This window comes from Zingiber officinale, chromosome 3A (assembly GCF_018446385.1).
Source record: "Zingiber officinale cultivar Zhangliang chromosome 3A, Zo_v1.1, whole genome shotgun sequence".
Lineage (NCBI taxonomy): Eukaryota > Viridiplantae > Streptophyta > Magnoliopsida > Zingiberales > Zingiberaceae > Zingiber > Zingiber officinale.
The window spans coordinates 16,146,308-16,173,894 of NC_055990.1; the positions used below are offsets into that span (position 1 = coordinate 16,146,308).

Consider the following 27,587-nt stretch of genomic DNA (forward strand, 5'->3'; position numbering starts at 1 on the left):
TCTAGGCGTTCTGTGTCAGTTCCGACGAACCAGCCTCAAACCTTAATTTCGATGTTTAGAATCTATTGATCAATTAATACATCGTATCTTTTTAGACTGAATTCACCTCAGTTAGTATCCAGGGGCTTGGCCATTCTAGTTTGTGAACTATAACGCAACTTTTTTTTTTTCCATTTTTCACATTGATCTAAATTTGGAATGCTTACTACAATTAGCATTCTGTGTGGGTTTAGAATGGAATTAAAGGCCTGTTTGTTTTAGGCTTTGTTTATCCACCGTGGGATAACAAAAGTGGAATTAGATTCCTCGATGAAACTACTGGCCGGTAAAAAAAATGGATAGAATGATCGCCCATCATTCCTCGTTTCCTTTTGTTAAAGCAAAGACGAAAGCGGAATTGAACGTATTCGAAAAGCTAATTTAATTTGCCCCCTTCTTTTTAACTCCTCGCGTCTCCTTGCAGCTCCATCATGCCTTGTATCACCAACCTCACAACGTTTTCACTTCATCATCAGCATCATCATACAAGGTGTGGCTGTTGCCAAGGAGGTGATGCCAAGTGCATGTGTTACAAGCATGCTTGAAAAATTTTACCCAAACATGACTTTTTATTTTTTTTATTTTTTTTATTTTTTTTTGCAATTCTCATTTCAAATGAGTAATTCGATATCCCAAAGTGTGCATGTACATTTAAGCGAAACGATCTTACACAAGACCTTAAGTGAAAATACTATCACAAATCATAAATTGATTTCAGAATTAACGCTAGTAAGTTGACCATACAAATTTATCCCAAGAATCCGTGGATGAATTGTTTCAGAATCATTAGCATGCAAATTTCTTCAAAAAGGGCAATAACTCGCAGAGTTCATGTTGAAATCAACGTATAAAACATTCGGCATAAACGTATTACAATTTGAAGAATATTTGGGGGCATTTTTCTACAAGAAACAAATAATAAATAGAAGCAATTAAAAAGAAGGTAGGCAGGTTAATAGACGACTTGTGACTTTGTCATTATAGAGAAAACCCACCACTATAATGTAAATTTTACTTGACTCGTCAACAAACAAAAACCAGAATGAGCAAAAAATTATAATGCTAAAATGAAAGAAAAAACTATCCCATACAGTAGGAGAATGTTTTGGAACGAGAAAAAGACGCCAATAAATACTGATAAAATATCATGCTTTGCCGTTAAGAATGTTCAGCTGCAAAAGCTAGAACTGGTACTGATTTGAAACCACTGGTCACTAGGCAAATATCTTACAAATTAATCAGCTTCCATTGTTCTAATCCAGATACGCTACAGCTTCAGCGAAGCAAACTTTGCAGCAATGTCCATTGCCTCACTGAGGCAAGATGCGTCACTCCCCTGCAAAAACATGCCATGGTAAGAATTTTTAACTAGAAAACAAATCCATTTTGATATCTGCTAGTGTTAATAAGCATCGAACAACTCACTTGGCCCTGGGCAATGCCGTTTTTCCCACCACCACCCTTTCCTTTAAGAGGCTTCATAACTTCATTAAGCCACTCCAAAACTACTTGCCCATTCTTTGGACCAGTGTTTGGTACTCCAGCGTACACCACAGCTTTGTTCAATGTCTCATCAGTGCTGAATACCATAATTGGTAACCCCTACAATAAACCCACCAGTATGTACAAAAAAATATCAATGATACATAGAAAAGTGAAATGTATATAAGTGAGGAATTATGAAGTTAAAATAGAACTAAGCTATAATAATGGTAAATTGTTTCTGCAAGTGTATATGGAAGTGTCACAAAATGCAAGAGAGACAAGGAAATAAGTCCCTTAATAGAAGCATACTACAGAAGCAATTTTTCTATTCAGTTAAACATACAGCAGTACCAAGAGGTTGAGACCATCTCATGCTTGCAACAGTCATTGGCAATGTACCAATATATCAAAGGGTAGATTCTACACAAGAAATTTAAATTTCCTCCTACTGGAGCTTATTTAAAAAATGCTTCTGCAAGTACTTAGTTCTTTCAAACATATAGTTAGGCGTTCAAAGAGATTCACCTGTTGTTCCAAAACCTTCAAGACTGCTTCACGCACTGCAGCAGTATCCAGTCCTACATCCACTCGAGTGATGCAAAAAGTTTTTCCTTCAGAAGCAGCGATTTTTGCAACATCAATTGCTGCTTTAACTGCTTTCTGAACATTTTCTTCAGCAATCTTCTTTTTCAACTTTCTAATGCCATCCTGGTCAGATGTGTTACAAAAAAATAAGTTTCCTTATGGACCACTCTGGAAGAAGTTTAAGGATCCGCAAAACACCATACGTACCTCCAATTGGGAAATCTTGGTTCTGAGATCCGCTTTTAAGGCTGCTGGAATGGCAGCTGCATCTATTTTACTTTTCAGAGCAGCAACTTTCTGCAAAAAGACAGAAAAACAAAGTTTGATATACCTTACAAAGATATTTAAGTATAAAAATATAGGCAACGCAAGAAACTAAGTAAAAATTGGAGTTTAGGATGTTGGTGAGCATCATTCTGGAAGACCAATCATAATTAGGGAACTGGGACGAGCATCAGTATCCCTTCCGTTAGCTATCTATTATGGATTCTATTCCTTATGCGAAGTAATTAAATACAGCTTGAGGAGACATGATTTATGTTACAAAATAGGAGACAATAACACTGTGAAGTTAATTGCCAATCTACATCATGTTAGCTAAGTATTAACATATACGAGAATGAGATAATGAACTGTGCATCATCTAGATACACAGCTTGAGGAAGCATGATTTTTGACGAAGAATAGAAAGAAAAAAAAACATAGGAAAGCTATTTGCCAATCTAATTGAGAATTAAGAAAAACATATAACAGAGAGAATGAAGTGCAATATCACAAGTTCTCAACATTAAGCAGTAAATTTATTGCAAGTACTTATGCCAGAAAAGGCAGAAAGAATGATGTGAGTTTATGCCCTCACAAGAAAATATGCTACCGAATGTACTAGGATAAAATTCGCCTTATCCTGAAGAACAGGCAATAGTTTAATAGAAATTGCACTGCACGAGTACCAGCATCAATACAAATTTGTAGTTCACATTATGTGTGAAAAGTTTCGAAGCAAGAAGCACAACAGACTTTTGGCTGTCAGCATATATAATTCTGTTAATAGGATAATCTTCTGACAAAATCAGGATCCAGATTATAGTTAAACTGGGATGGTAGAAATTAACTAGGATAAGATTAAAATTTGATGGTTGGGTAAGCTCGATATCAAACATGGATTTGCTTACCCACTGTCTGAAATGATTAAGGGAAGAATCACACAATAAAGAGAGGAAAACGGAGCGAGAAAGTAGAGAAAGGTAGAGAAGTAGAGTAGAAATATAACAAGATATTTCTCCACTGCTGACTTCCACTTACTTCATTGTTAAATGCAAACATCATGATGGGAACAAATAACATCTCAGAATTCTCCACTTGCTCTGACCAATCTAATGTGGATTTGAAAGAAGCTGATTTGAACATCAAAAGTATAGTAGGCAAGCAATGCTAGTGTTATGGTAAAAGCAGTAATAGTTGTTGTAGTGGTAATTCTTCAATAGAGCTTGCATTAAAGAGGCCCTTTCAGGCCAAAAACTTTAATGATATTTTGTTATATTACCTGATTCTAATTATTATTTTTTGTCAACTATAATACATGACAGAAAGCACATGCTGTCGATTGCTTCATTTTAATTTTGTAAATACTTAAATAAACAAGCAGTCATGAGCCAGCTATTTTCAGTTCATTTCTTCATCCAAATTTTATTATTAAAACATGTATAAACAAGAAGCAACCATGAGTGCCAACTATTGGAAATCAACTAAAATTTAAATATCAAACACCTTTAATTGAATAATATGCCACTTAAACAACTTAATATAATGGAAAATTTATATATAATAACCTAGCATATAGAGCAATTAACTGCAGTTTATGGATTATAAATTAAAAGACAACTTTGAGATGATATTTTGGTGAACAATTTTCAATAGATTGTAGGGTATTGCAATCCTGCTATGGTTATCCATGCCCAAGATCCAAAATAAGGTCAATTATTTTCCTGAGTTAGGGGTGCAGGTATTAACCTTGACCTTGAAGATAAAACTTCTCAACAATTCAATAGTGAATATATGACCCCACTTATCCAGAATTGAAGACATGAGCTTAACAAGTATTATTTGTCCACAGCAAGTGACAGATTGCTGTGACAGGATCTGCATACAGAAACTCACAGATCAAAGTGGCATCCATACCTTCTCCAGTAAGCTTCCTTCTGATTTGGACGCTTCACTAATTTCTGCAGAGATAGAGGAAGCCAACTCTAATGCCTTGAATGCACATTCAGTTGTGACAGCTGTTATTCTTCTTACTCCCTTAGCAATTCCCTCCTCCGATAAAAGGGCAAATGCCTTAGCTTCTCGTGTGTTTGATATATGAGTTCCTGGCAAAGAAAACTAGTGTCTACATAACACAGGAAATGACCATAAATGTCAAAAAGAATATCACACCTCCACATAATTCTGTTGATATGGATAACCATTCTTTATTGTCGGGATCTTGTAGAAGATCTTCCACCTTACGTCCAATTGAAACAACCCTCACAGGATCAGGATAGATCTAAGAATGAGCACAATATACATTGTATTTACGTTCACAGAACACCCCAAATTTTTTACAAAAACCTAAGGCAAGTTAAAAATTAAAGCTAGATTTTTCAGAACAAGATAGCTCTTACTTCACCAAAAACTGCTCTTAATCCATTTATGCGCTTCGCAGCTGGCAAGGTTACTTCATTTGCATACACATCTAATTCATCTGTGATCTGTTGGTTTACAATTGACTCAATTTTTCTCAAATCTTCAGGATGCACAGGTTTTCCTGTTAAATTTTTGGTAACAAATAAAGTCCCTGAATGGTCAAATTTGGCAAAAAGAATTACATAAATTTGAAGTGACTAGTACCATGAGAGAAATCAAATCTCAACTTCTCAGGAAGAACAATTGAACCTTTTTGATCAACATGGTCCCCAAGCACTTCCTACTTTCAGTCAAAAATAAGCATAGATAACAAATAGCAAGGCTAATACCACAAAGCCAGAAACATGAAAATCAGGATTAAGCCATACCCTGAGAGCAAAGTTAAGCATGTGAGTACATGTGTGGTTAGGAGAAATCAGAGACCGTCTATCATAGTCAACCTGCTAGGACAACAAATACTTTTATATTGGTCTAGGAAACCAACATAAGGACATTCAAATAATGGGTATACTTAACCTTGCATGTTACTTTATCACCAACATACAATCCCTTCCCTCCATTAACAGATCCAATATGAAGAACAAAGCCTCCATAAACTTGAACATTGTTTACTATAAATGATCCAAATGACCCTTCAATTGACCCAGTATCATATATCTACAGCAAAGAAGTGAAAGATTATGTTTCTTGAACAAATGTCAAAGTAGATCTGAGGATCTGAGGATGGGAACAAATGTCAAATGCCATATTTGATCAGTAGAATTCGGAAACAGACCCGCCAAGCAAACTCTAAAGTAAATTGAAACACCACAATAATAAACAAAAACACAAGGATGACAAAAATACAAAAATAGTGTTAATTCAAAAGGAAGTTAATACAATCCACCTGATCAAACCATATATTTATTATTTTTGATATACACTAAAAGGCATCTAAAGTAAAGATGTCACAATTGCTAGTATATTCATAACTTAGGACATCATCCACTCAGCTAAATAGTTGATCACTTAATCATGATACTCAATCACTAACAGGCCTATGTTCGAAATTTTGGGGTTATGTGATGCTGTCAACATGACACACTCCAGTACATGAAGCTATAGGATTAGTTTATAACACATGTGCAGATGGAAGAGATTTATCATTTTATTATACTAGTTTCTATTTCATCCTGAGACCTTCATCGTTTTCTTTCCAATTTCATGGGAATTGAGCTTCATATCATTGTCTCAGGGCATGTTCCATACTACGTTTTTCATGCACAAACTCATATAATGATTTCTTATACACTTAAATTCATGAAATGGATATAACCATAGTGGTCAAAATTGTGTTTTGGACCTTAGGAGTTCAAGATCCTATGTTCCAAACTGACCTAAAAGATCCACATCCTAAATAGAATCTTAATTGGGCTAAAATCTTATAATCCTAAGATCCGATCCTATACTTGATTACTGTTCCAATATGGTATCTTGGTCCCAACCATGAATAAATAGAAAAAATGCACATACAATTAGACATTTAAAAATTAATATTTACTGCAACGAATATTTTTTCCATTTCATATCATTTGAGGAAATTTTAAATTACATAAGATAAGAACTAAGTAGAACAACTCTTTTTCATGCATGTCATTACTGTCCATCTTATAGAATTTACTAGCTATATAAATATGGAACAACTCTTTTTATTTTGTATATATCTACTATTTGAATAAGTTTATTTATGCATTGTGATATTGTAATGATAGTGTATAAAATATGCATATTATGTTATATATTTTAATTTAATATACATGATAAAACATAGAAATCAAAAAATAGCTCCAAAATATTTTAATAAAAGTATAGAATCTTAGATTTTACATAACAATCCTACAGTCTGATCATATGAACCTATTTACGTTTAAAAGTAGGATCTGGATTATGACAACATTGGATATCACTGTTTTGATGATTCAACAAGCCATTACATTGTGCCAACTGAAAAAAACGTCCATGCCCACAGCAAAATATGTCTCATGCCATTACTTTATGCCCACTGAATACAACTTCCATATCCACACACAAATGTGAGACAGAAACAATTTAATTCCTAGCTCACACAAATGCTTTGGACAAGAAAAAAATTGTGCACAAGGCAAAAGACTATTCAGAAATGCAAATGGAAGTAGAAAACAGGAGAAACAATTTAACTTTTAGTAAGATACAATCAAAAGGAATTTATTTACAAAATCTGAAGATATTTTATCAGTTGAGAAGCACATGTTACCTGTCCTCCCTGTTCAGCATAGAAGCTTGTACTTTCCAGCACGATGCCAATGTCAGCTCTATCAGGAGCAATCTCTATGAACTCACTACCAGTGTATATAGCTTTAACCACACTTTCATGCTCCTAATTAAAAATAGATTCTGTATTAATTACTTATCTTCAATTGCAATAGCCAAAACTTTGCCCAAGCAGGAACAGATAACCTAATTGCAATATAAGTCAACAGGGTTTCTAAGCTAGCATAGCAACTGAATTGGCCTGAGATAACAAGCATAAACAACCAAGAAAAAAAATTACAATTTTGAGTTTTTCTTAGTAGAAAACCTAGGCGTGCATATCAAATGCTAAGCACCAAATATGAAAAGATAACATCTATTGTAGAAATGGAAACAGGAAAAAGTCCAGTACAAATGATCATATAATTCAAAAGAATGCAACTAAGAAAATTTCTACTTTATTCTTGTCAATAAATAAACTATTGCTAGCCAAAGAAAAAACAAAACTTATTTTTCTTTTAAACCTGGTTCCATATAAATTTGTAACTATCATTTGTTGTAGCCACACCATTCTTATGCAACTCAGATGTAGCATCGGCATCCATTACAATGGATTCCCCAACCACCTGCCAAGCACATAAAGCAACAGAAATATCATAATGACAACTGAAATGCAATAAATTTAGAATATCTTAAACAGCCTCGGAAAAGTTTACAATAAGGTTCAGGTAGATATGGAACAAGTCTGGAAAGGATCAATCTAAAAATGAAAATTGTTCATTAAAAATATGCATGATACAGCAGATGCAATTCACAAAATAGCATTGACAAACAGAGGAGATAAGTGAATTCAAAATCAGTACAAGTGGTTATACAAGTCAACCTTCGTTTCCCAACCACTAGCATCCATAGTAATTCCAAGGTAGTACATTGTTGCTGATGGCAATTCAGTCCCAACAACAGCATAAACTAAATTTACAAGCTTTAAGCAGATAGAATTGAATTTAAAACAAAAAGGGAATTTCAGTGCAAGTGGTTATACAAGTCAACCTTAGTTTCCCAACCACTATCATCCATACTAGTTCCAATGTTACAGTACATTGTCGCTGATGGCAATCCAGTCCAAACCACACCGTAAACTAACTTTACAAGCTTTAAGCAGATTGAATTGAATTTGAAACCAAAGTGGATTTCAGTACAAGTGGTTATACAAGTCAACCTTAGTTTCCGAACCACTGGCATCCATACTAGTTCCAAGGTAGCACGTTGCTGATGGCAATCCAGTCCAAACAACACCATAAGCTAAATTTACAACCTTTAAGTAGATTGAATTGAATTTAAAATCAAGAGGATTAAGGTTCAGTACATCAATGCAATTTCATCATGTCTGTAGATAAATTATGCTAGTTACAAGAATGAACTACGTTATCCATCAAGATGGCATTCCTAATAAATAGCGATGTCAATTTTCTACTTCTAGAAGTTTCTTGTGCCTATAATTTCTAGTTAGCATCTAAATTCTCTGATGTCGTTCAAGAGGCATTCATGAGTTTGGTCATCATCAACCCAAGTAATAGAAGCAAGTCTCCATAATTCATATTGACAATTGATTTCAACTACAATATCATGTAGTGAAACTACCACAAAGACTAAGGTGAGAAAAAGTAAATATACTCTTTCAAATTATCACTTACTAGTTGAGAAGAGAATCTTGCAGCTGTGTCTAAAAATTATATTAGTACATAATCAGTTAACATGGAACCAAGACAGTGACATAACTCAAATATGTAATCCTGTTCAATTCAAGTACCATATCCCTTTCTTATCCTAGGCCAACAATGTGTTTTATCTGTAGTAAGTCTTCAAATTTAATCAAATCAATAAAATCTCAGGCAGTTATTCATTACCTTAACATCCGATAAGTTAATGAACAATGAGATATTCCTCACAAAAAATCAAGATGAGCAAGCATTATTAACGCATCATAATCATTGAGTCCATCTTCCAAATAAAACACACACACCTTACTGCGAGCACTCCTGGCCTTCTGTCTGGCTTCTTCCATAGCAATGTTAAAACCTTCCACATCAACTGTAAGTCCCCTTTCTTCAGCCATTAACTAAGGAAATAGATATTGGGGAAAAACTTCAATAACAAGAAGAGATTGTAAAACATATGCATTGACTAAAACACTTCACCTGAGTTAAATCAATAGGAAACCCATAGGTATCCCACAAAATAAATGCCTCCTGCCAAAAATAGGGGTCTCCAAGTAAAGCACAAGAAAGAAATTAACTTGATGTATGAACTGTAACATAGTATTAAATAAAAGTAGAAACCAAAAGGAAGAAAGTTCTAACTGGCAACAATCATAAAGACAGGAGCAAAAAAAAAGTGAAAAATTATTGCATCCTATATATACATGATGTAGTAGTCCACTTAGCATGCTATCAGAAGTGATCTAGGGTTAGTTTCTTTAAAGCAATCCCCTCAGGGAGAGGGCGACAATTTTGATGACAGCTTCCATTCATCCATTAATCTTTCACCACCCTACATTGTCTTCCTCAAAAAATACACCTGACCAAAGCTCAGCAAGGGAATCACAAGCTTCAGTAATTGTTATCCTCTCCAAGAGGGAGCAGGAAGGCAGTACCTTCATTTCTAGTTGTTCCAAAACCACAAATCTAACCCAGTATAATGGTGGCCATTAATAGAGATCCACAAGGTATCTGCTCCTCTAGGAATTGAACCTCTGTTATGCATTTTTTTACACCTCGCTTCGACTGCGCTAACTGTCTCTTTTCAACATCATCAACCTGGAGATCAAGTTCTACACTGCTCATTCTTAAGTGTTCACAGACACAAGAGAGTAGGTCTGACACCAGATCCAGTCAGTGGGCAGCACCGTGGCCAGTTGTATACCCTATGATTACTCCCTCCTAGGGACAAAGCTCTCTATTTGTAATCAGCAAAGAGGGAGTTCTTCCTACTGAAACAGTTGTTCTTCTTTCCTGACAAGATCTATTCCCCCTCTTCTTTTCATTGTGGTTCTTCCTCCAGTACTTTCACCAAGCACAAACTGTGGCAGCGCACCATTGGCATCTCCAGCAGTGCACTCCCCGGACAATATTATTTTCACCTACTACCTCTTCTCCTTCATCACTAGCTGCCAACTCCTCTGCATGAATCATGCCAAAAAAACTGCTATCTGAATGAAAGCAGTCAACCTATTCTGACAGCCTAAACTAGTGGAGCAACTAGTGCAAAACCAACAATCTCAGTTATCTTGTCTAATTGTTGCTTCTCTACAACTGCAATCCATCTAGTACTCAGACTTGCACTTGCCTCACGGCAAGTAAGATTTTTCTTCCTCCTTGTATTAGATCTTCATCTTTGGGGTCAAGACAAGCATCTAGTTACTTCTTCTCAGACCTTCCTCCATCTATTGACAACCAATCAGATCCAGGTCCAGATCAAGATTGGTATCCTGCTTCTTCTTTATATTTATTCAATGGAATACTCACTTCATTCTCAGTCACCAGGAGGACTTCATCAAGTACTTTCCTTCTCCCACTTTGTCAATCCCTGCATGTTACCAACGATACTGTCATCAAATGATTTATTTCTCTCCTTTCATCAGTCCATCGCATGTTATCCACACTGTCATAGAGGAAGCCCCTTGAGAATAAACAAAGTATTGTCTCCTGCAATCTAACCTCATGCTCTCTCTCTATCTGGATGCCTTAGTATTGCATTTCTTTATCATGGTCATGTCTTAGTTTTATCTTTTCTCCTTGTGAAGCATTTTCTAGCTTAATGTTGTGTTAACTTAAGAGGAAGGGGACTCAAGATAGGAACAGGAGAAGCAAAGCAGCAATTTGCCTTGTCTACCTGGATTAGAAAACAAAAAAAAAAGTAAGGGAAAAGATAGGATCAATTTGAATCGCTTTTCCTCACTTTTGTTTACTTGAAAGCGTGTGTGAGAGGAGAAAAAAGAAGAAAATTGTCAAAAATAAAAAAGTTTACCATTGCATGTCTTGAGAATTATTATCAATATATATTAGATACCATATCTGTATATATTAGTTACCATAATATCCGTATCTATTAGTTAATATATATCTGTCAATTAGACTAATTAACAATTAGCCTAATTATAATTTTCTAAAATAGACCCCTTGTTTGTATATAAATGTTTCACCATTCCATAAAGTGTAAGGATTCTTTTTATCTCAAATATCATGGTATCAAAGCCGCAGTCAAAATTAGGGATTAGAAATTAGGGTTTTACCTATTCCCAATCTCTCTTAGGTCATTGTTGCCGTCTCTTCGGGAGCATCTACTCATTTTCTATTCTCCCTCTCCCTCCTTGCTGCTGATTTCGGTGTCGATGCCCCTTGCTGCCGATTTCATCATGGACGCCCCTTGCTAACGATGTCGGCGCCGACGCCCCTGCTGCCAATTTCAACACCGACGGGTCGGGTTCCATCGCCACTGCTCTGCATCCTCACGCACACCCTAAGTTTTGATTCGGCGTCGTCTCCCTCCTAACACACGCGCGCCTGCGCACGGCTACCTTCGGATCCCAGTGACGGTCTCAAATTCTTTTATTTAACTTCCTTTGAGATAAAGTCTTATAGCGGAAAATAAGTCTTCTATTGTGACAGATGTGATGTCTGTGATGTCTAACATCACATACTATAAGCTAAATGGTTCAAATTATTTGGATTGGAGTAAGACTATTCATCTTTATCTATTAAGTATTGACAAAGATGGTCATTCGATTGATGACCCTCCTCAAGATAATTCGAAGCAGGCATGACTTAGAGGGGATGCTCGTTTGTTCCTTCAGATTCGGAATTGTATTGATAGTGAGATAATTGGTTTGATCAATCACTGTGAATTTGTTAAAGAACTAATAGATTACTTGGAATTTCTGCACTTTGGAAAAGAGAATCTCTCCGGCATGTATGAGGTTTGCAAAGCATTTTATTATATGGAAAAACAAGAACTGATCAATTATTTTATTGCATTCAAGAAGACATAAGAAGAGCTTAATATGTTGTTGCCCTTTAGCCTTGATGTGAAGGTAGAACAATGCCAACGGGAGCAGATGGCTATCATGAGCTTCCTTGCTGGCCTATCTCCTGATTTTGAGTTTGTTAATTCACAAGTTCTCTCTGGTTCTGAGGTCTCTTTACAATATGTATTTAGTCATGCTCCCCGTACAGAAAGTACAGCACCTATTCCTCTTAGTGATGCTTTGATGAGTCGTAATACTAATTATATGCCTAGATGATCAACTAGTCGCAGTGGAAATAAAGGAAGTGGCTCACAGGACTTTGAAACTCGAATGCCGAATTCGGATGGTATTGTGTGCAACTACTATCATAGGCCAGGACATGAAATTTGAGTGTAGAAAACTTCAGTATAAAAATCAATTCTTATCTCTGCAAATGAATTTGCCAAGTTCTCAAAATATCAAGTCTTCATCTCGCTCTGTCACTAGTATTGCTAAATGCACGTCTTCTTTCCTCATCTTTCAAATGGGTCATTGATTCTGGTACCACGAATCATATGACAGATATTCTAGTCTCTTTTCTACTTTTTCAGTCAAAAGCTAACACTCCTACCGTTACTTTAGCCGATGGGTCTCCATCTTGTGTTCGTGGATCTAGCACTATCAATCCTACCCATTTGCTTTCTTTATCTTCTGTCTTACATTTACCTAATTTATCTTTTAATTTGTGCACTATCAGTCAACTAACTCGTAATCTTAACTGTTGCATCTCATTTTTTTTCCTAATCATTGCTTATTTCAGGATCTTTTGACGAAGAAGATTATTGGAAAAAGACATGAGTCTAGAGGCCTCTATATTCTTAACACACCGCTCTCAAATTCTTTTGTTTGCTCGTGTCATTTCTCCTTTCGAGGCTCATTGTAGGTTGGGGCATCCATCTCTCCCTTTGCTCAAAAAGCTTTATCCACAAAATGGTAAGGTGTCTTATTAGATTGTGAATGGTGTCAGTTTGCAAAACATCACCGTCTTAGTTTGAGTCCTGGAGTAAATAAACGAGCCACTATTCCTTTTGAATTAGTTCATTCTGATATTTAGGTCCTTGTCCTATTTTGTCTAAACTGATTTTAGATATTTTGTTACTTTTATGGAAGATTATTCTCGTGTAACATGACTATACTTAATAAAAAAATCATTCTGAGTTATTTTCTCTATTTTATGCCTTTTTTACGGAAATTAAAACTCAATTCAATGCATCCATCCGTACTTTGCCAAGTGATGATGCCAAGGAATATACGTCCAATTTATTCCAATCGTATATGAGTCAGAATGGCATGCTCCATGAAACTTCTTTTATTGATACTCCATCCCAAAATAGTGTGGCTTAAAAATAAATATCTTCTTGAAACTACACAAGACCTTTTATTTCAAATGAATATTCCTAAACCTTTTTGGGCCGATGCAGTTTCTACAGCATGTTTTCTTATTAACCGCATGCCATCAATAGTTCTTCACGATGAGATCCCTTACAAAATCCTTTTTCCTAATATGTCATTGTTTCCTATTAACCCTAGGATATTTGGTAGCAGTTGTTTTGTTCGAGATTTTCGTCCGCATGACATTAAATTAGATCCCAAGTCTTTGAAGTGTATCTTCCTTTGTTATTCTCGTCTTCAGAAAGGTTATAGGTGTTATTATCTGAGTATTAACAAATATCTTGTTTCAATTGATGTTACCTTTATGGAAGACACACCTTATTTCCTGTCCCCACCTATTCCGACTCGTCAAATGGAGGATGATGATTTGTTGGTAAATTCTATCACATCCTCTGCACCCAAAACCGGAACTAGCTCTTGTTAAGCCACCTATTATTCAAGTCTATTCCAGGCGTCAACCTCTTGATTCATGTCCTACACCTAGTTCGCAACCCAGTCCCAAGCGATGATCTTCCTATTGCGTTACGCAAACGTAAACGCTAGTGTACTTATCCTACTTCATTTGTTTCTTATAACGGCTTATCATCTTCCTCTTATTCTTTTATTGCTTCACTTGATTCTATCTCTATTCCTAAAACTATCCATGAGGTCATATCTCATCCTGGTTGGAAAGATGCAATGATAGAGGAGATGAATGCTTTAGATGACAATGACACTTGGGACTTGGTTGATCTACCTTCAGGGAAACGGGCTATTAAATACAAATGAGTATTCACAGTTAAAGTCAATTCAGATGGCTCAGTAGCCAAATTAAAAGCTCGTCTTATCGCTAAAGGCTATGTTTAGACCTATGGTATAGATTATTCTGACACTTGTTCTCCTGTTGCAAAGTTGACATCTGTTCAGTTGTTTATTTCAATGGTCGCTACTCATCATTAGCCTTTACATCAACTTGATATCAAGAATGCTTTTCTTCAGGGTGATCTTTTGGAAGAGGTGTATATTGAGCAACCTCCTAGTTTTGTTGCTCAGGGGGAGTCAGGGAGAATTTGTCATCTTCAAAAATCTTATATGGTTTGAAACAAAGTCCTCGTGCTTGGTTTGGAAATTTAGTCAGGTTGTTGAAAAATTTGATATAATGAAAAACAAATCTGACCATTCTGTGTTCTACAAGCAATCTGGAGCTGGTATTATTTTATTAGTTGTATAAATGGATGATATTGTTATCACTGGTACTGATATTATGAGAATCTTATCTCTCAAATCTTTCATTGCTCAATTTCACACAAAAGACTTGGAGATGCTAAAATATGAAGTTAGAGTAAAAAAGGTATATTTCTATCTCGGAGAAAATATCCTCGATCTATTAACTGAAACAGGAAAATTGGGAGCAAAACCTTGTAGTGCTCCAATGACTCAGAACATATACCTCACAAGAGATGAAGAACTATTTGAACATCCTGAGAGATATTGAAGGTTGGTTGAAAAGTTAAATTATTTTACCGTAACTCATCCAGATATTACATATTCGGTTAATGTTGTCAATCAGTTCATGTCATCTCCAACTGTTCATCATTGGACAACGTTAGAGCAAATTTTGTGTTACTTGAAAGGAACACCCGGACGAGGTATCATATATGCAAATCATGGGCACACTCATATTGAATGTTTTTCAGATGTAGATTGGGCAGAGCAGGTTTCAAAATGGATAGAAGATCTACTTTAGGTTATTGTATCTTTATTGGAGAAAATTTAGTCTTATGGAAGAGTAAGAAACAAAATGTTGTGTCACGATCCAGTTTTAAGTCAAAATATAGGGCGCACAGTCTGTATGTGAGATAAGGTGGATATATCAACTCTTGACTGAAATAGGATTTAAAATTTCAGTACCAACAAAATTGTAGTGTGATAACCAAGTTACTATTCATATTGCATCGAATCCTATTTCATGAGCAAACTAAGCACATTAAAATTGATTGTCATTTTGTTCATAAGAAAATTCAACCAAGCTTGATTTCTATAAGATATGTGAAGACTGAAAAATAACTCGGAGACATCTTCACAAAAGCTTTAAATAGGGTTCAGGTTAATTATCTTTATAATAAGTTGGGTATAATTAATATCTATGCTTCAACTTAAAGGGGAGTATTATATATATATATATATATATTAGATACCATATCTAGATATATTAGTTATCATAATATCCGTATATATTAATTACTATATATCTACCAATTAGGCTAATTAACAATTAACCTAATTATAGTTTCATAAAATAGACCCCTTGTTTATATATAAATATGCCTTACTATTCAAAAAGTGTAAGGATTCTTTTTATCTCAAATATCAAGAATGATAAATTGAAGGTTAAAGGTGTCTTTTTCTCTCATTCCTCTTCCCTCCTTTACTTTCAAGTAAAGGAAACAAAGGAAATCAACACCCCCACCCCCAATCTCTTCATTCCCTCTTCCCTACCTCAACACTCTTTCTTTTTTTCTCCTCTTCCTCCACTCAGTAACAACAACAACAACAACAACAACAACCAAGCCTTTTCCCACTAAGTGGGGTCGGCTGTATGAATCCTTTTACGCCATTGAGCTCTATCTCCTATTATATCATCATCTATATTTAAATAAATTTTATCTTGTTTTATTGTTGCTAACCAAGTCTTTTTTGGTCTTCCTCTTCCTCGTTTGATATGCATGTTTATCATAGTTTTACATCGTCTAACCGGAGCATTTATTAGTCGTCTAAGTACATGTCCGTACCATCTTAAACGTGTCTTTCGGAGTTTTTCCTCAATAGATGCAACTCTGACTTTCTCTCTAATGCTCTCATTTCTTATTTTGTCCATCCTCGTATGTCTACACATCCACCTTAACATCTTCATCTCTGCAACTCTCATCTTCTGCTCATGTGCTCGAGTCATAGCCCAACATTTAGCTCTATATAACATAGCATGTCTGACTGCGGTTTTATATAACTTACCTTTAAGTTTAAGAGGTATTTTATGATCACATAAAACATTCGACGCTCACCCATTCTTCTTGTATTCTATGTAAGACATCTCTCTCAATCCATCCATCGTTTTGTAAAAATGATCCTAAATATTTAAATCTCTCGGTTCCGGGTAACTCGTCCTCTCCTATCTTAACAATTGTTTCATTACTTCTAATATTACTAAATTTAAATTCCATATATTCTATCTTTAATCTACTAAGCTTAAAACCGTTCCTTTCTAGTGTTTTCCTCCAAGATTCCAGTTTAGCATTTACTTCTTCACGTGTTTCATCTACCAAAATAGTATTATCTGCAAACAACATGCACCATGGTACAGTATCTTGAATGTGTGTAGTGAGTTCGTCCATAATTAGCGTAAAAAGATAGGGACTTAGAGCTGATCCTTGATGTAACCCTATCTTTATTGAAAATGCTTCAGTTACTCCGCCAGAAGTCTTTACTTTGGTCGTTACATCCTCATACATATCATTAATTAGTTAAATATATATTCTGCTAACACCTCTCTTTCTAAAATTCTCCATATAATTTCTCTTGGGACTCTATCATACGTCTTTTCTAAGATAATACCATGTGTAATCTTGCTTTTGTACTCAATATTTTTGTATAGTTTATATTGTAGACATAAATCCAAATTGATTTTCGATCACCGTGATTTCCTTTTATTTTTTTTATTACTCTTTTTCAAAATTTCATGGTATGACTTATTAGTTTAATACCCCTATAGTTTGCATAATTTTGTACGTCTCATTTATTCTCTATAAGGGAATTAGAGTACTTACCCTCCACTAATAATGTGTTTTTTTCATTGTCAATATAAAAGTTGAATAATTTTGTAAATCATTTAATGTCTTATTTTCCTAGGCACTTCTATACATCTATCGGAATATCATCTAATCTAACTATTTTTTTTATTTTACATCTCATTTAAATATTATTCTACTTCTAAAGTTTAAATTCTATGATAAAAAATTAAGTTTTTATACTCATTTAACCAACTTAAATTACCTAAGTTAAGTTGGTCATCTAAACTTTAACTAAAAAATTGAAAAAAAATACCTCTTCCATCACTCTCTTATTTCCTTATCATTTAATAATATTCTATTATATTTATTTTTAATGCATCTTATTTGGATAAAATTTCTTGTCTTCTTTCTAGCTTTAGTTATTCTATAAATATCTTTTTCCCCTTCTTTTGCATCTAATTTTTGATATAACCACTCAAAAGTTTCATTTTTGCTTTACTCACTACTTTCTTAGTTTCTTTCTTGGCTATTGTATATTTTTTTAAATTTTCCTCGTTCTTACAAATATATAATTCCTTATAAGCTATTCGTTTTTCCTTCACTTTCTCTTGTACTTTCTCATTCCACCACCAAGATTCTTTACTTAGCGGTGCATGCCCCTTTGACTCACCGAGGACACTCTTAGCTACTATTTTCAACTTTGATACCATCTTATCCCATGTTGTATTAGAGTCATCGTATATTTCACCTAATGCTTGTACTTCTACCTTCTCCTTAAATATATGTTGCTTCCCATCCTTTAACTTCCACCACTTAATTCTAGGAATTGTATATATTTTCTTTCTATTGATACTATGTTTGAAGCGTATATCCAACACTACTACCCTATGTTGGGTAGTTAAGCTTTCTCCTGGGATAACTTTGCAATCTTTACAAATCTTTCTATCCTTTTTCCTAACTATAAGAAAGTCAATTTGCGATTTATTATTCCCACTTTTGAATGTGACTAAGTGTTCTTCTCTTTTCTTAAAAAACGTATTAGCTAATATAAGGTCATATGCTATCGCAAAATCTAATATAGTTTTCCCTTCCTCATTCCTCGTTCCAAACCCATAACTCCCATGTACTCTCTCATATTTCTCATTTTTCACTCCGACATGTCCATTTAGATCACCTCTTATTAAAATCATTTCATTTGATGGAATATTTTGTAATATTTCATCTAAGTCCTCCCAAAACCTTGATTTGGTAGCTTCATCTAATCCTACTTGTGGTGCACATACGCTAATTATGTTCATAGTTTCTTTCGTCACTATTATCTTAAGAGCTATAATTCTATCCCCTTTTCTAACTACTCCTACAACTTCATCCTTTAACAAATTATCTACAATGATACCCACTCCATTTCTTGCTTTACTTTTTCCAGTGTACCATAACTTAAAACCCGAGTTCTCTATCATCTTTGCCTTCTCGCCTATCCATTTTGTCTCTTGTACACACAAAATACTAATTTTGCTCCTAATCATCATATCTACTATCTCCATTGATTTACCAGTGAGAGTCCCTATATTCCATGTTCCAAATCTTAGATTATTAGTTTTCCTATCATATTTGTTCTTATCTAACCTATGGTGTGAGAACTCTTGCCTATTTAACACTACACCCAAGTTCTCATGGAGATGTAGCGGTCCTTGCTGAGACGTTACAGTCGGACCCTATAACGCGAACTCTTGCATATTTATCACTACACCCGAGTTCTGGAGATGTAGCGGTCCTTGCCGAGACGTTACAGTCGGACCCTGCAACGCGTTCCTTCCGGGGAACAACCTAGCATTAGCACAATAGTTTAATGGATTCATTCATGAAATTTTGCCATAGTTTGACGCTGGCTGGCAACCTAACGCAACCCTCCTCCACTCAGTAACAAGCTATACATATATAGTATCTTCATTCCTGATTGAAGGGAGTGCCGAGAATTGTTGAGTTTTCAGTTAAAAGTTATAGGTGCAAGGGGCTTAATCCCACCTCAAATGTCTTAGATTTAGATTATGTGGTGCATACTCTATATACCATGTAATAGCCCTCTTTTCAAAGGATGATATCAATATTACCTGCTCACTTAATAAGGGAAAATAGAAAACCATTTACTTTTTCTATAAAGTCCCAATTATAAAATTAGAAGAAATGGCAATCTGAAAAGGAAAAAGAAATGAATAACAACAAAGTTTGAAATTAACTGGGAAATAAGTAATTGACTGTAAGAAACAATAGTCACATTAAGACCAAGTAAGAAATTGAATATTTCATCCAAGCAAAAAAATGAGATGGATGAAATGCGATGGAGAAGAGAATTCCCATGTCACTCGTTTCCGTCCATTTCCTTGAGCAAAACTGGAGGGATAGGAAAGGTTTCTCAAACCTACTGCAGTTTTCTCTTTCTCCCAAAAATCAAACAGAAAGTGTTTATTTGGGCAAAAATTCACTCATTTCAGTAAAATATTATTTTATTTCTTGTTTATCTTAAGTTTATTTCTCATTTTTAGCAATTAAGTTTAGAAAATAAAGTTTCCCTCACTCCTTCGTTGTTTCCTCCAAGGATATGTGGAACAGATTTTCAAGGGAACACGATCTGAGAGATCAGTTTCTCTATCATCTCCCTGCAAACTGTTTCCCCTAGCTCACTTCTCTCACTCATGAATGCTACATGAAATGTGACAACAAAGAGAGCATAAAACAAATCTATTTACATAAATGATCATACAACAAAATTAATCGACAACTAACAGTACATGCCTGCCCACTTATTGTAGTGCCTTGAACATCCTGCGCAGCCTTCTTAAACTTCTCAATTCCCTGGAAATAATGCGCTCCATTACGTATTATTTACCAATACAAAAATTTGATAAATGATCAAATAATATATAGTAATAAACAACAAGAAACTAATTGGTTGCTGTGATCCTTGTTACTATTGCTGTACCACCTTCTAAGCTCATTGCTCATCAAATATATGAAGATGACATGGACAGCCAAATTGAGTGGGGCAGCATTCACAGTATGTGGACATCTAACTGGAGGAATTTACATATAAATGAAGATAATGCTGCTCACATGTTTAACAAATGAATATGATGAGAACGCAACTAAATTAATGGCATTTTCATCCCTGCTCCAGATTGATATACTTCTTTCACAGACTTCACAATAATAAGATCTTGAATATTCACAAACAGAGAAATGCAATTCAAATAACGGTCAAACAGAAAGGCAAGTTGAATAAAATGCAATTATACGACCTATACTCATGGATTGTCAAAACCAAATTAATGACATGAAATTGAATTAACAAGAACCAAATAGGTAAGATAATAATATTATAACAAAAGAAATATTTTTCAGAGGGAGAAAAAAGAAAAATATGATGCATGGCTTCAATTTGGCATCTATAATTACATGAATAAAACATTTACCTTTACTATTGTCCTTCCAAAACTTGCTTCCTCCTCTGCTATTATCTCTTGTATCTTAGACTGATATTGCTTCAGCTCTGGGAATACATCGCCCATCACTTTAGCAACAATACCTACAAGACTAGATATCATTGCAATCATGAGACAAAAAATAACAAACATAGAAAACAAGATCAAAGTTACATTTATGAATGTCTATATCCTAATGATAACAAAGGCAATATGAGATTGATCTAGCATTGAAATAGTCCTCAACACGAGTAATCCTATTGTGAAAGAAAGCCTTTTCCAGATAGTTTCATAAAGCACTTAGGTAGCAGAGTTTAATTTTTTTTAATCATAATACCAACACACAGCTTAGCAGTTAAATTGCCTAGCATCAATCGTTTGTGCATAAAGACTGCTCGCCATCAACAAATTCATGTCCACCCAATCACAATAAAGATCATATAATCATTCTCAACAATGCATCTACTATGGAATCTTCAAGTGTCATAGTTGGAGGCCATGGACTTTCATATCCATTAGGATATTGATAAGATAGAATTACTTAGGGCATGCAGTTCTAAATTGCCTAGCATCAATCATTTGTGCATAAAGACTGCTCACCATCAACAAATTCATGTCCACCCAATCACAATAAAGATCATATAATCATTCTCAACAAGGCATCTACTATGGAATCTTCAAGTATCATAGTTGGAGGCCATGGACTTTCATATCCATAAGGATATTGATAATAACACAACGCTCAAATGCACAATAAGCTCTATAAACTTGATACATGATTATTAGAAATATTAACATGATGGCGGAGAAATTTTAATTGTATTTATAAAAAATAATTTATTCAAATCCCAGCAATATAGACCTTTTTTGACTGTTTTTTATCTGACAAAAAAAGTTTTCCCACATTAACATTCTTATAATGGTAAAAACAAGAAATATGCATAGAGAAAGGCCTTTGTGCTTTGATCCACTTCTTCAACGGGTAGTTTGCCAACATATTTAGGGTTGTCTGTTAGAGAAAATCAAACATGAAGACATGAGAAATTAACATCCATCACTTAAGCATAACGCTTCAACACAAGATGTGTGCATGATGATGAATGATGATCAAGCACTGTCTTGATTACACCTTACCCACTAAAGAATCCTTCTTGTGCATTTAAAACTTCTCTACCATATCGGACAGCTCGTCGAAGAATACGCCTAAGAACATATTCCCGTCCCTCATTTCCTGTAGATATAACAACTTGTTGAGGTATTTAAATGATATGAAACACAAGCAAAAGTGAACAGATTAGAAAAAAATACATATGCGAACGATATGCAATCAAAGGTCATTCACAAATAAGAAGTTGACAACTGAGATATCTTATTACATGCACACAAACTATCAAAATCATGGCATACCATAACTAAAGTTAAGATGTTACAACAGGGCAAGTTTAGGCTGCAGGTGTGCTAAGCATACAATCTTGGCTACTAGAGAGAATCAATTATGCTTGACTGGTAGCTTTGTCTGGTACCCTTCCATTACAAAACATCAGACAACTACTTTTGACACAGTGCATAACGACCAAATGTCAGGTACAGAATACTAGAAACGTCTGTTTGAACAGTACATCATGTATGTTTGTTCTATCTAAGAATTTATATATGCATCTTAGTTGTTGAAGATGACGACGACAACAACAATAACCAAGTCTTTATCCCACTAAATGAGGTCGGCTAAGTTGTTGAAGATGACAAAGATGATAATTCAAACTGGCCTTGCTGCTAGAAAATCGTCTGAAAAGCTCTAGGGAATGGCTATGGAAGCTTTGGTCAACACACACAAAAGGAAAGCAATGTAACGTTGAGCAACATTACCTGGCTAAATGATTGGTGAAGATGCTGAGATAGATGGACTGAATTGATGATATTGAGTGGAATGACTAGAGGTGCAGCATAAAGAGCAAGAAAGTTTGCAACTTCTAGATACCATATTGAGAAGAAAGTGCCGTTAAATTTATCAAGAAGTGAATACATTGACAATATTCATAACCCCAGGTGACATTAGCAATAGAGAGTTGTGTGGTTCATTTTACCTACTCAAATCAAGTAGCTAACAACAATATTTAAGGATTAGAAAAAACAGCATAGACTTCCAGTGAGCAAAAATATTAATTTCCAGGGCTCGAGGATTCCCCATACCTCAAATGCATATTTAGGCATGAAAATATGGAATAACATAATGATCTATATTACAATCGGAATCAGCTAGACGCCCTGTTTGGAAAAATACTGGAACTTACTCGCTTCTAACAACTTATGGTGATCTGAAAACTTCAAACAGACTTTAAGAGTTCTAATAGATAAAACCATATGGTTCAGAAACACAAATTTTGAAATATTTACCAGGACGGGAACCATCGGCAATAGCAATAGAAAGTGTTCTTATGTGATCAGCAACCACTCTATAAGCCATGTCGACTTTGTCCATATCATCAGATCCTATCTTGCCTGAGTAAGGACGAGCCCCTGTCACCTGTAAACATTAACAGGGAGATTTCATCAAAATTTCAATGTATTTCAAAAATAAACAAAGGAGTTTGATAATAACATACTTGTTGAATGGCATCAAATATAGGCATGAATACATCTGTATCATAATTGCTCATTTTGTTTTGAAGAATAGAAGTCAATCTTTCAAAACCCAAGCCTGTATCAACATGTTTAGCAGGCAAAGACCTCAGACTTCCATCAGCTTCCCGGTTGAACTGTGAAAGTGTATAGAAAGAAATATAAAGAAGGAGAATCAATTAAAAAAGAAAATAATATTTTCAAATATTAATAAAAAAAGGCAAAATAAAAATAAAATCATACTTGAATAAACACGAGATTCCAAATTTCAATGCATGTAGGATCATCATTGTTAACCAAAGATGCGGCATCACGATTACCAAGACGATCAAAATGTATTTCTGTGCAAGGGCCACAAGGACCAGTATCACCCATTTCCCAGAAGTTGTCCTGTTGATATTACAAAGAATTACATAAGGAAAACTTTTTATAATTGTTATGAAACAGATTGGCAATCCATATAGATCAAGCTAAAAATGAAGCTTAATCATAACTTGAGCAAAAACAGAAATGGAGCACAAGAAATTGAACAAAGTAATCAAGAACCAAATTGGAAAAGACACTTACAGATAACATAGTAATGCAAAACAAGTTTAACTGTTTAAGTTTTTTTTTTAATTCCAATTTGGGCCTTTCCACTCAAAATTTGATCCGCCCTTTTGAGAATTGTGTTGCATGACATAAGAATTAATCTAGAATTTAATCAATACATATGAAGTAAACAGAAGAGGGAACAAAAACTGGTCAGGTAAGAAAGGTGATGAGTACATATAATAATCACAAATTATGCAACTGTTCTAGAAAAAAATTTGGAATAGCAGAATGACGATATGAATAAGAGAAAGGAATTCATCTACAACAAGAACAACCAATCCTTATTTCACTAAGTGGGGTCGGCTATATGGATACTTTTATGTCACTAGGCTCGATCCCCCTACTGTATCTTCATCTATATTTAAATGAATTTTATTTTGTTTTCTCATTGTTAACTGAGTCTTCTTTCGTTTTTCTCTTTCTTGATTGATGTACATATTTGTCATGGTCTCACATCTCCTAAACTAGGATATTTATTGGTCACCTAAATGCATGTTCATATCATCTTAAACATGTCTTTCTACTAATATTCTCATTTCTTATTTCTGTCCATCCTCATATATTCGCACATCCACTTATGTCCGCAGATCCACCTTGACATCCTCCTCTCTGCGACTCTCATCTTTTATTGTACTCGATTCGTAATCTAACATTCAACTTCATATAACATAACAAGTCTAACCACCATTTTATAAAATTTCCCTTTAAGGTTTAGAGATACCTTACGGCCACAAAAAACACCTGACACCCTCCTCCATTTCAACTATCCTACTTGTATCCGATATGAAACATCTCTATCAACTCCTCCATCCTTTTACAATAACAATCCTAAATATTTAAATTTATCAATTACAAGTAATTCATCATCTCCTTTAAGTTAATTACGGGTAATTTGTCATCTTCTATCTCAACAATTGTCTTGCTACATCTATTACTATTAAATTTAAAGTCCATGTACTTTGTCTTTCATCTATTAAACTTAAAGCCTTTTACTTTTTCTTCTAATTTTTCTTGCAAAGGTTCAAACTTAGCATTTACTCCTTCACAACTTTCATCAACCAAAACAATATCATCTGCAAGCAAACATGATAGCGTGTCTTAGATGTGTTCAATGAGTTCATACATAACTAGTGTAAAAAGATATGACACTTTGATTTTACACCCTAAGTATATTTCATCCTTTTATTCATTTGAGACTTTGATTCTTGTGTTACATAGGTAAATTACCTTATTCATGCCTTGAAATAAATGTTAAGATATTATAGCCAAATTTAAGAAATGATATTTTGTCAAATCATCATTGTTATGCATAGAATTGGTTGTCAATGTAAGGGACGTATTAATGATGAATAGGAAAATTGCATGTCCATATAATTGAAGCTTTCATATGTGGATATTCTAATTATGTACTATTCCATAAACACGTGATAGGAGTGAGATAGACAAAAAAAAACTGTGCATTTTCCCTTCTGTTGAAATATAGCTACTACCTTAAGCATATTGCTATTATGTGGGCTAAATATCAGCAAAATAGTTTAAAATTATTAAAGACTTGTGGAAGCAGTCAAATGTCAACTAACAGCTGGTGCTGCAGATTTTCAGATAGGTAAGTTTTTCTTGAGCTGATAGAAATTAGTTTTTGCAAAATAGTTAACATAACCCTTTTCGCCCATTTTTTTTTCCTCAGTAGACAAAAACCTTAATATAGTTGAAGATTCCAGAATACAATTTCATCTTTGCATCACAATTTCTTTCTTTTGATTCACAGTATGAGAAGTTATGTAAGGTTGTATTCTTTGGAAAACAGGAATTCTCAACTAGAGAAGTTTTACTCAAATAGAAGAATGAAATAAGATATATTCACAATTCATTATGAGTATTCGTTACACAGTGCTAATACTTAGTAAAGTTTTTTCAAAATTGAGTCTCCTGATAACCTTATTCACAAAAGCAAATGCAGAATTTACAAACAAATCAATTTTAAAGCAGATTGGAAAGTCCCAAGGCATTTCAAGTTTCAAATAAACAGTTAATATGAAAAAAAGCACTAACTTATGTTACTAATTGTATCTTACCTTACATCCAAAAGGCAACACCCGAACAGGTGGCAAAAATTTTAGCCATGTATCTCTAGCTTCAAAATCCGCTGGAAGTCCCAGCTTCTCATCACCGCCAAAATAAGTAGCATATAGCCTATCTTTAGGCAATTTATATACCTGCAAGTCAATAAATAACTATGAGTTGACTTAGCACTGAGCAATTAATATGCAGAACCTATCATACATTTTATGTGAACCAGTAAAAGTTAATGATTTGGAACACCTGAACATACAAGCATTGACTTGTAAAAACTCAAATTAAATAAAATCAAGGAAACAATTTCAGCCTCCGACAAGCACCATGAATATTCAAACATACTCAACCGGCGTTGGACTTTATATTGAAAGACTGGTAATTGGATTGAAAATCAATAAGCAATGCTATTTTTCTGAAAGATATAGTTCGAATTAGTAAAACAATTGAAGACGAATATGAAATGCTAAAGATCGAGACTTTATTATTGGAAAGTAGGAGACGAATAGGGAAAAATAGAAGACCTCGGTTAGAAGCTCCCACGCCCAAGAGATGGCCTCGGTCTTGAAGTAATCACCGAACGACCAGTTGCCAAGCATCTCAAAGAACGTATGATGATAGGTATCCTTCCCAACGTCATCGAGGTCGTTGTGCTTCCCTCCAGCGCGAATGCATTTCTGAGTATTATACGCCCGCTTGAGCCGTCCGAGCGGAGTCGTGGGGTTCACCGTCCCAAGGAAGATCGGTTTGAATTGGTTCATCCCGGCGTTGGCAAAGAGAAGGGTAGGGTCATCCAGAGGAACCACAGGGCTCGACCGCCATTCCACGTGCTCCTTGCTCTCGAAGAACCGGAAGAAGGTCTCCCTCACCTTGTCCGCGGGCCACTCCACCGGCGCCGCTTGGTGATCCATATTCGTCGCAGGCGCCGCCGATTTGAAAGCGGAGGCAACGGTGGAGTAGATGGAGACGCTAACCCTAAACCTAGGGCCGACAAGGTAGCGTAGCGGCGGGAGCGCGTTGAAGAAGAGCATGCTCCAGCACGCTCATTTTAGGATATTTATATGAGATAAAAAGAAATCGAGAAATATAACGGTTTGGACCGTAACACTTCGGAGTCGTGATATTCATCCTAGAGTTCAGGAGGTGCGCCAACATTGCCTTGCAAATCAAGTTTTGATACGTTTACCTTGTATATGAATGTAATAGAATCATAATTTAAAGGAATGAAAATGAAATGAAATAATATTGTAACGGTTATGTATAACTTTTTAGAGTAACATTAACTTGTAGAGATACGCGTGATTGAAGAGAATGAAATAATATCATAATTAAAATGGAAATAAAGATGAAAAATCAAATAAATTGGAGAGAAATCGTAAAAATAATTTGTAATTTTTGGTTGCACTGTAGAACAAAATCTAAAGATACACTGTAATTGAATATTTACTATTTCATCCCGAAAATCATATAAATTGTCTTATAATCTATATGATTAAAATTATAAAGAAAATTATAGTTCAATGACAAAACTCACAGCTCTCC

General features: G+C 34.8%; 1 protein-coding gene across 1 annotated transcript; it reads right to left on the reverse strand.

Moving 5' to 3' along the window:
• Positions 1-985: 985 nt before the first annotated feature.
• LOC122051176 (alanine--tRNA ligase-like) lies at positions 986-27,105 on the reverse strand. The gene is made up of 22 exons (XM_042612157.1): positions 26,570-27,105; positions 26,048-26,188; positions 23,622-23,768; positions 23,363-23,515; positions 23,154-23,283; positions 21,894-21,990; positions 20,751-20,871; positions 20,074-20,133; positions 9,258-9,308; positions 9,083-9,178; positions 7,584-7,685; positions 7,064-7,186; positions 5,308-5,448; positions 5,160-5,231; positions 4,996-5,071; positions 4,770-4,912; positions 4,543-4,651; positions 4,288-4,475; positions 2,317-2,406; positions 2,050-2,232; positions 1,465-1,641; positions 986-1,375 (listed from the first exon to the last, which is right to left on the reverse strand). The coding sequence occupies exons 1-22, from the start codon at positions 27,074-27,076 to the stop codon at positions 1,307-1,309; spliced, it is 2,976 nt and encodes a 991-aa protein (XP_042468091.1). The 5' UTR covers positions 27,077-27,105; the 3' UTR covers positions 986-1,306.
• Positions 27,106-27,587: the final 482 nt, after the last annotated feature.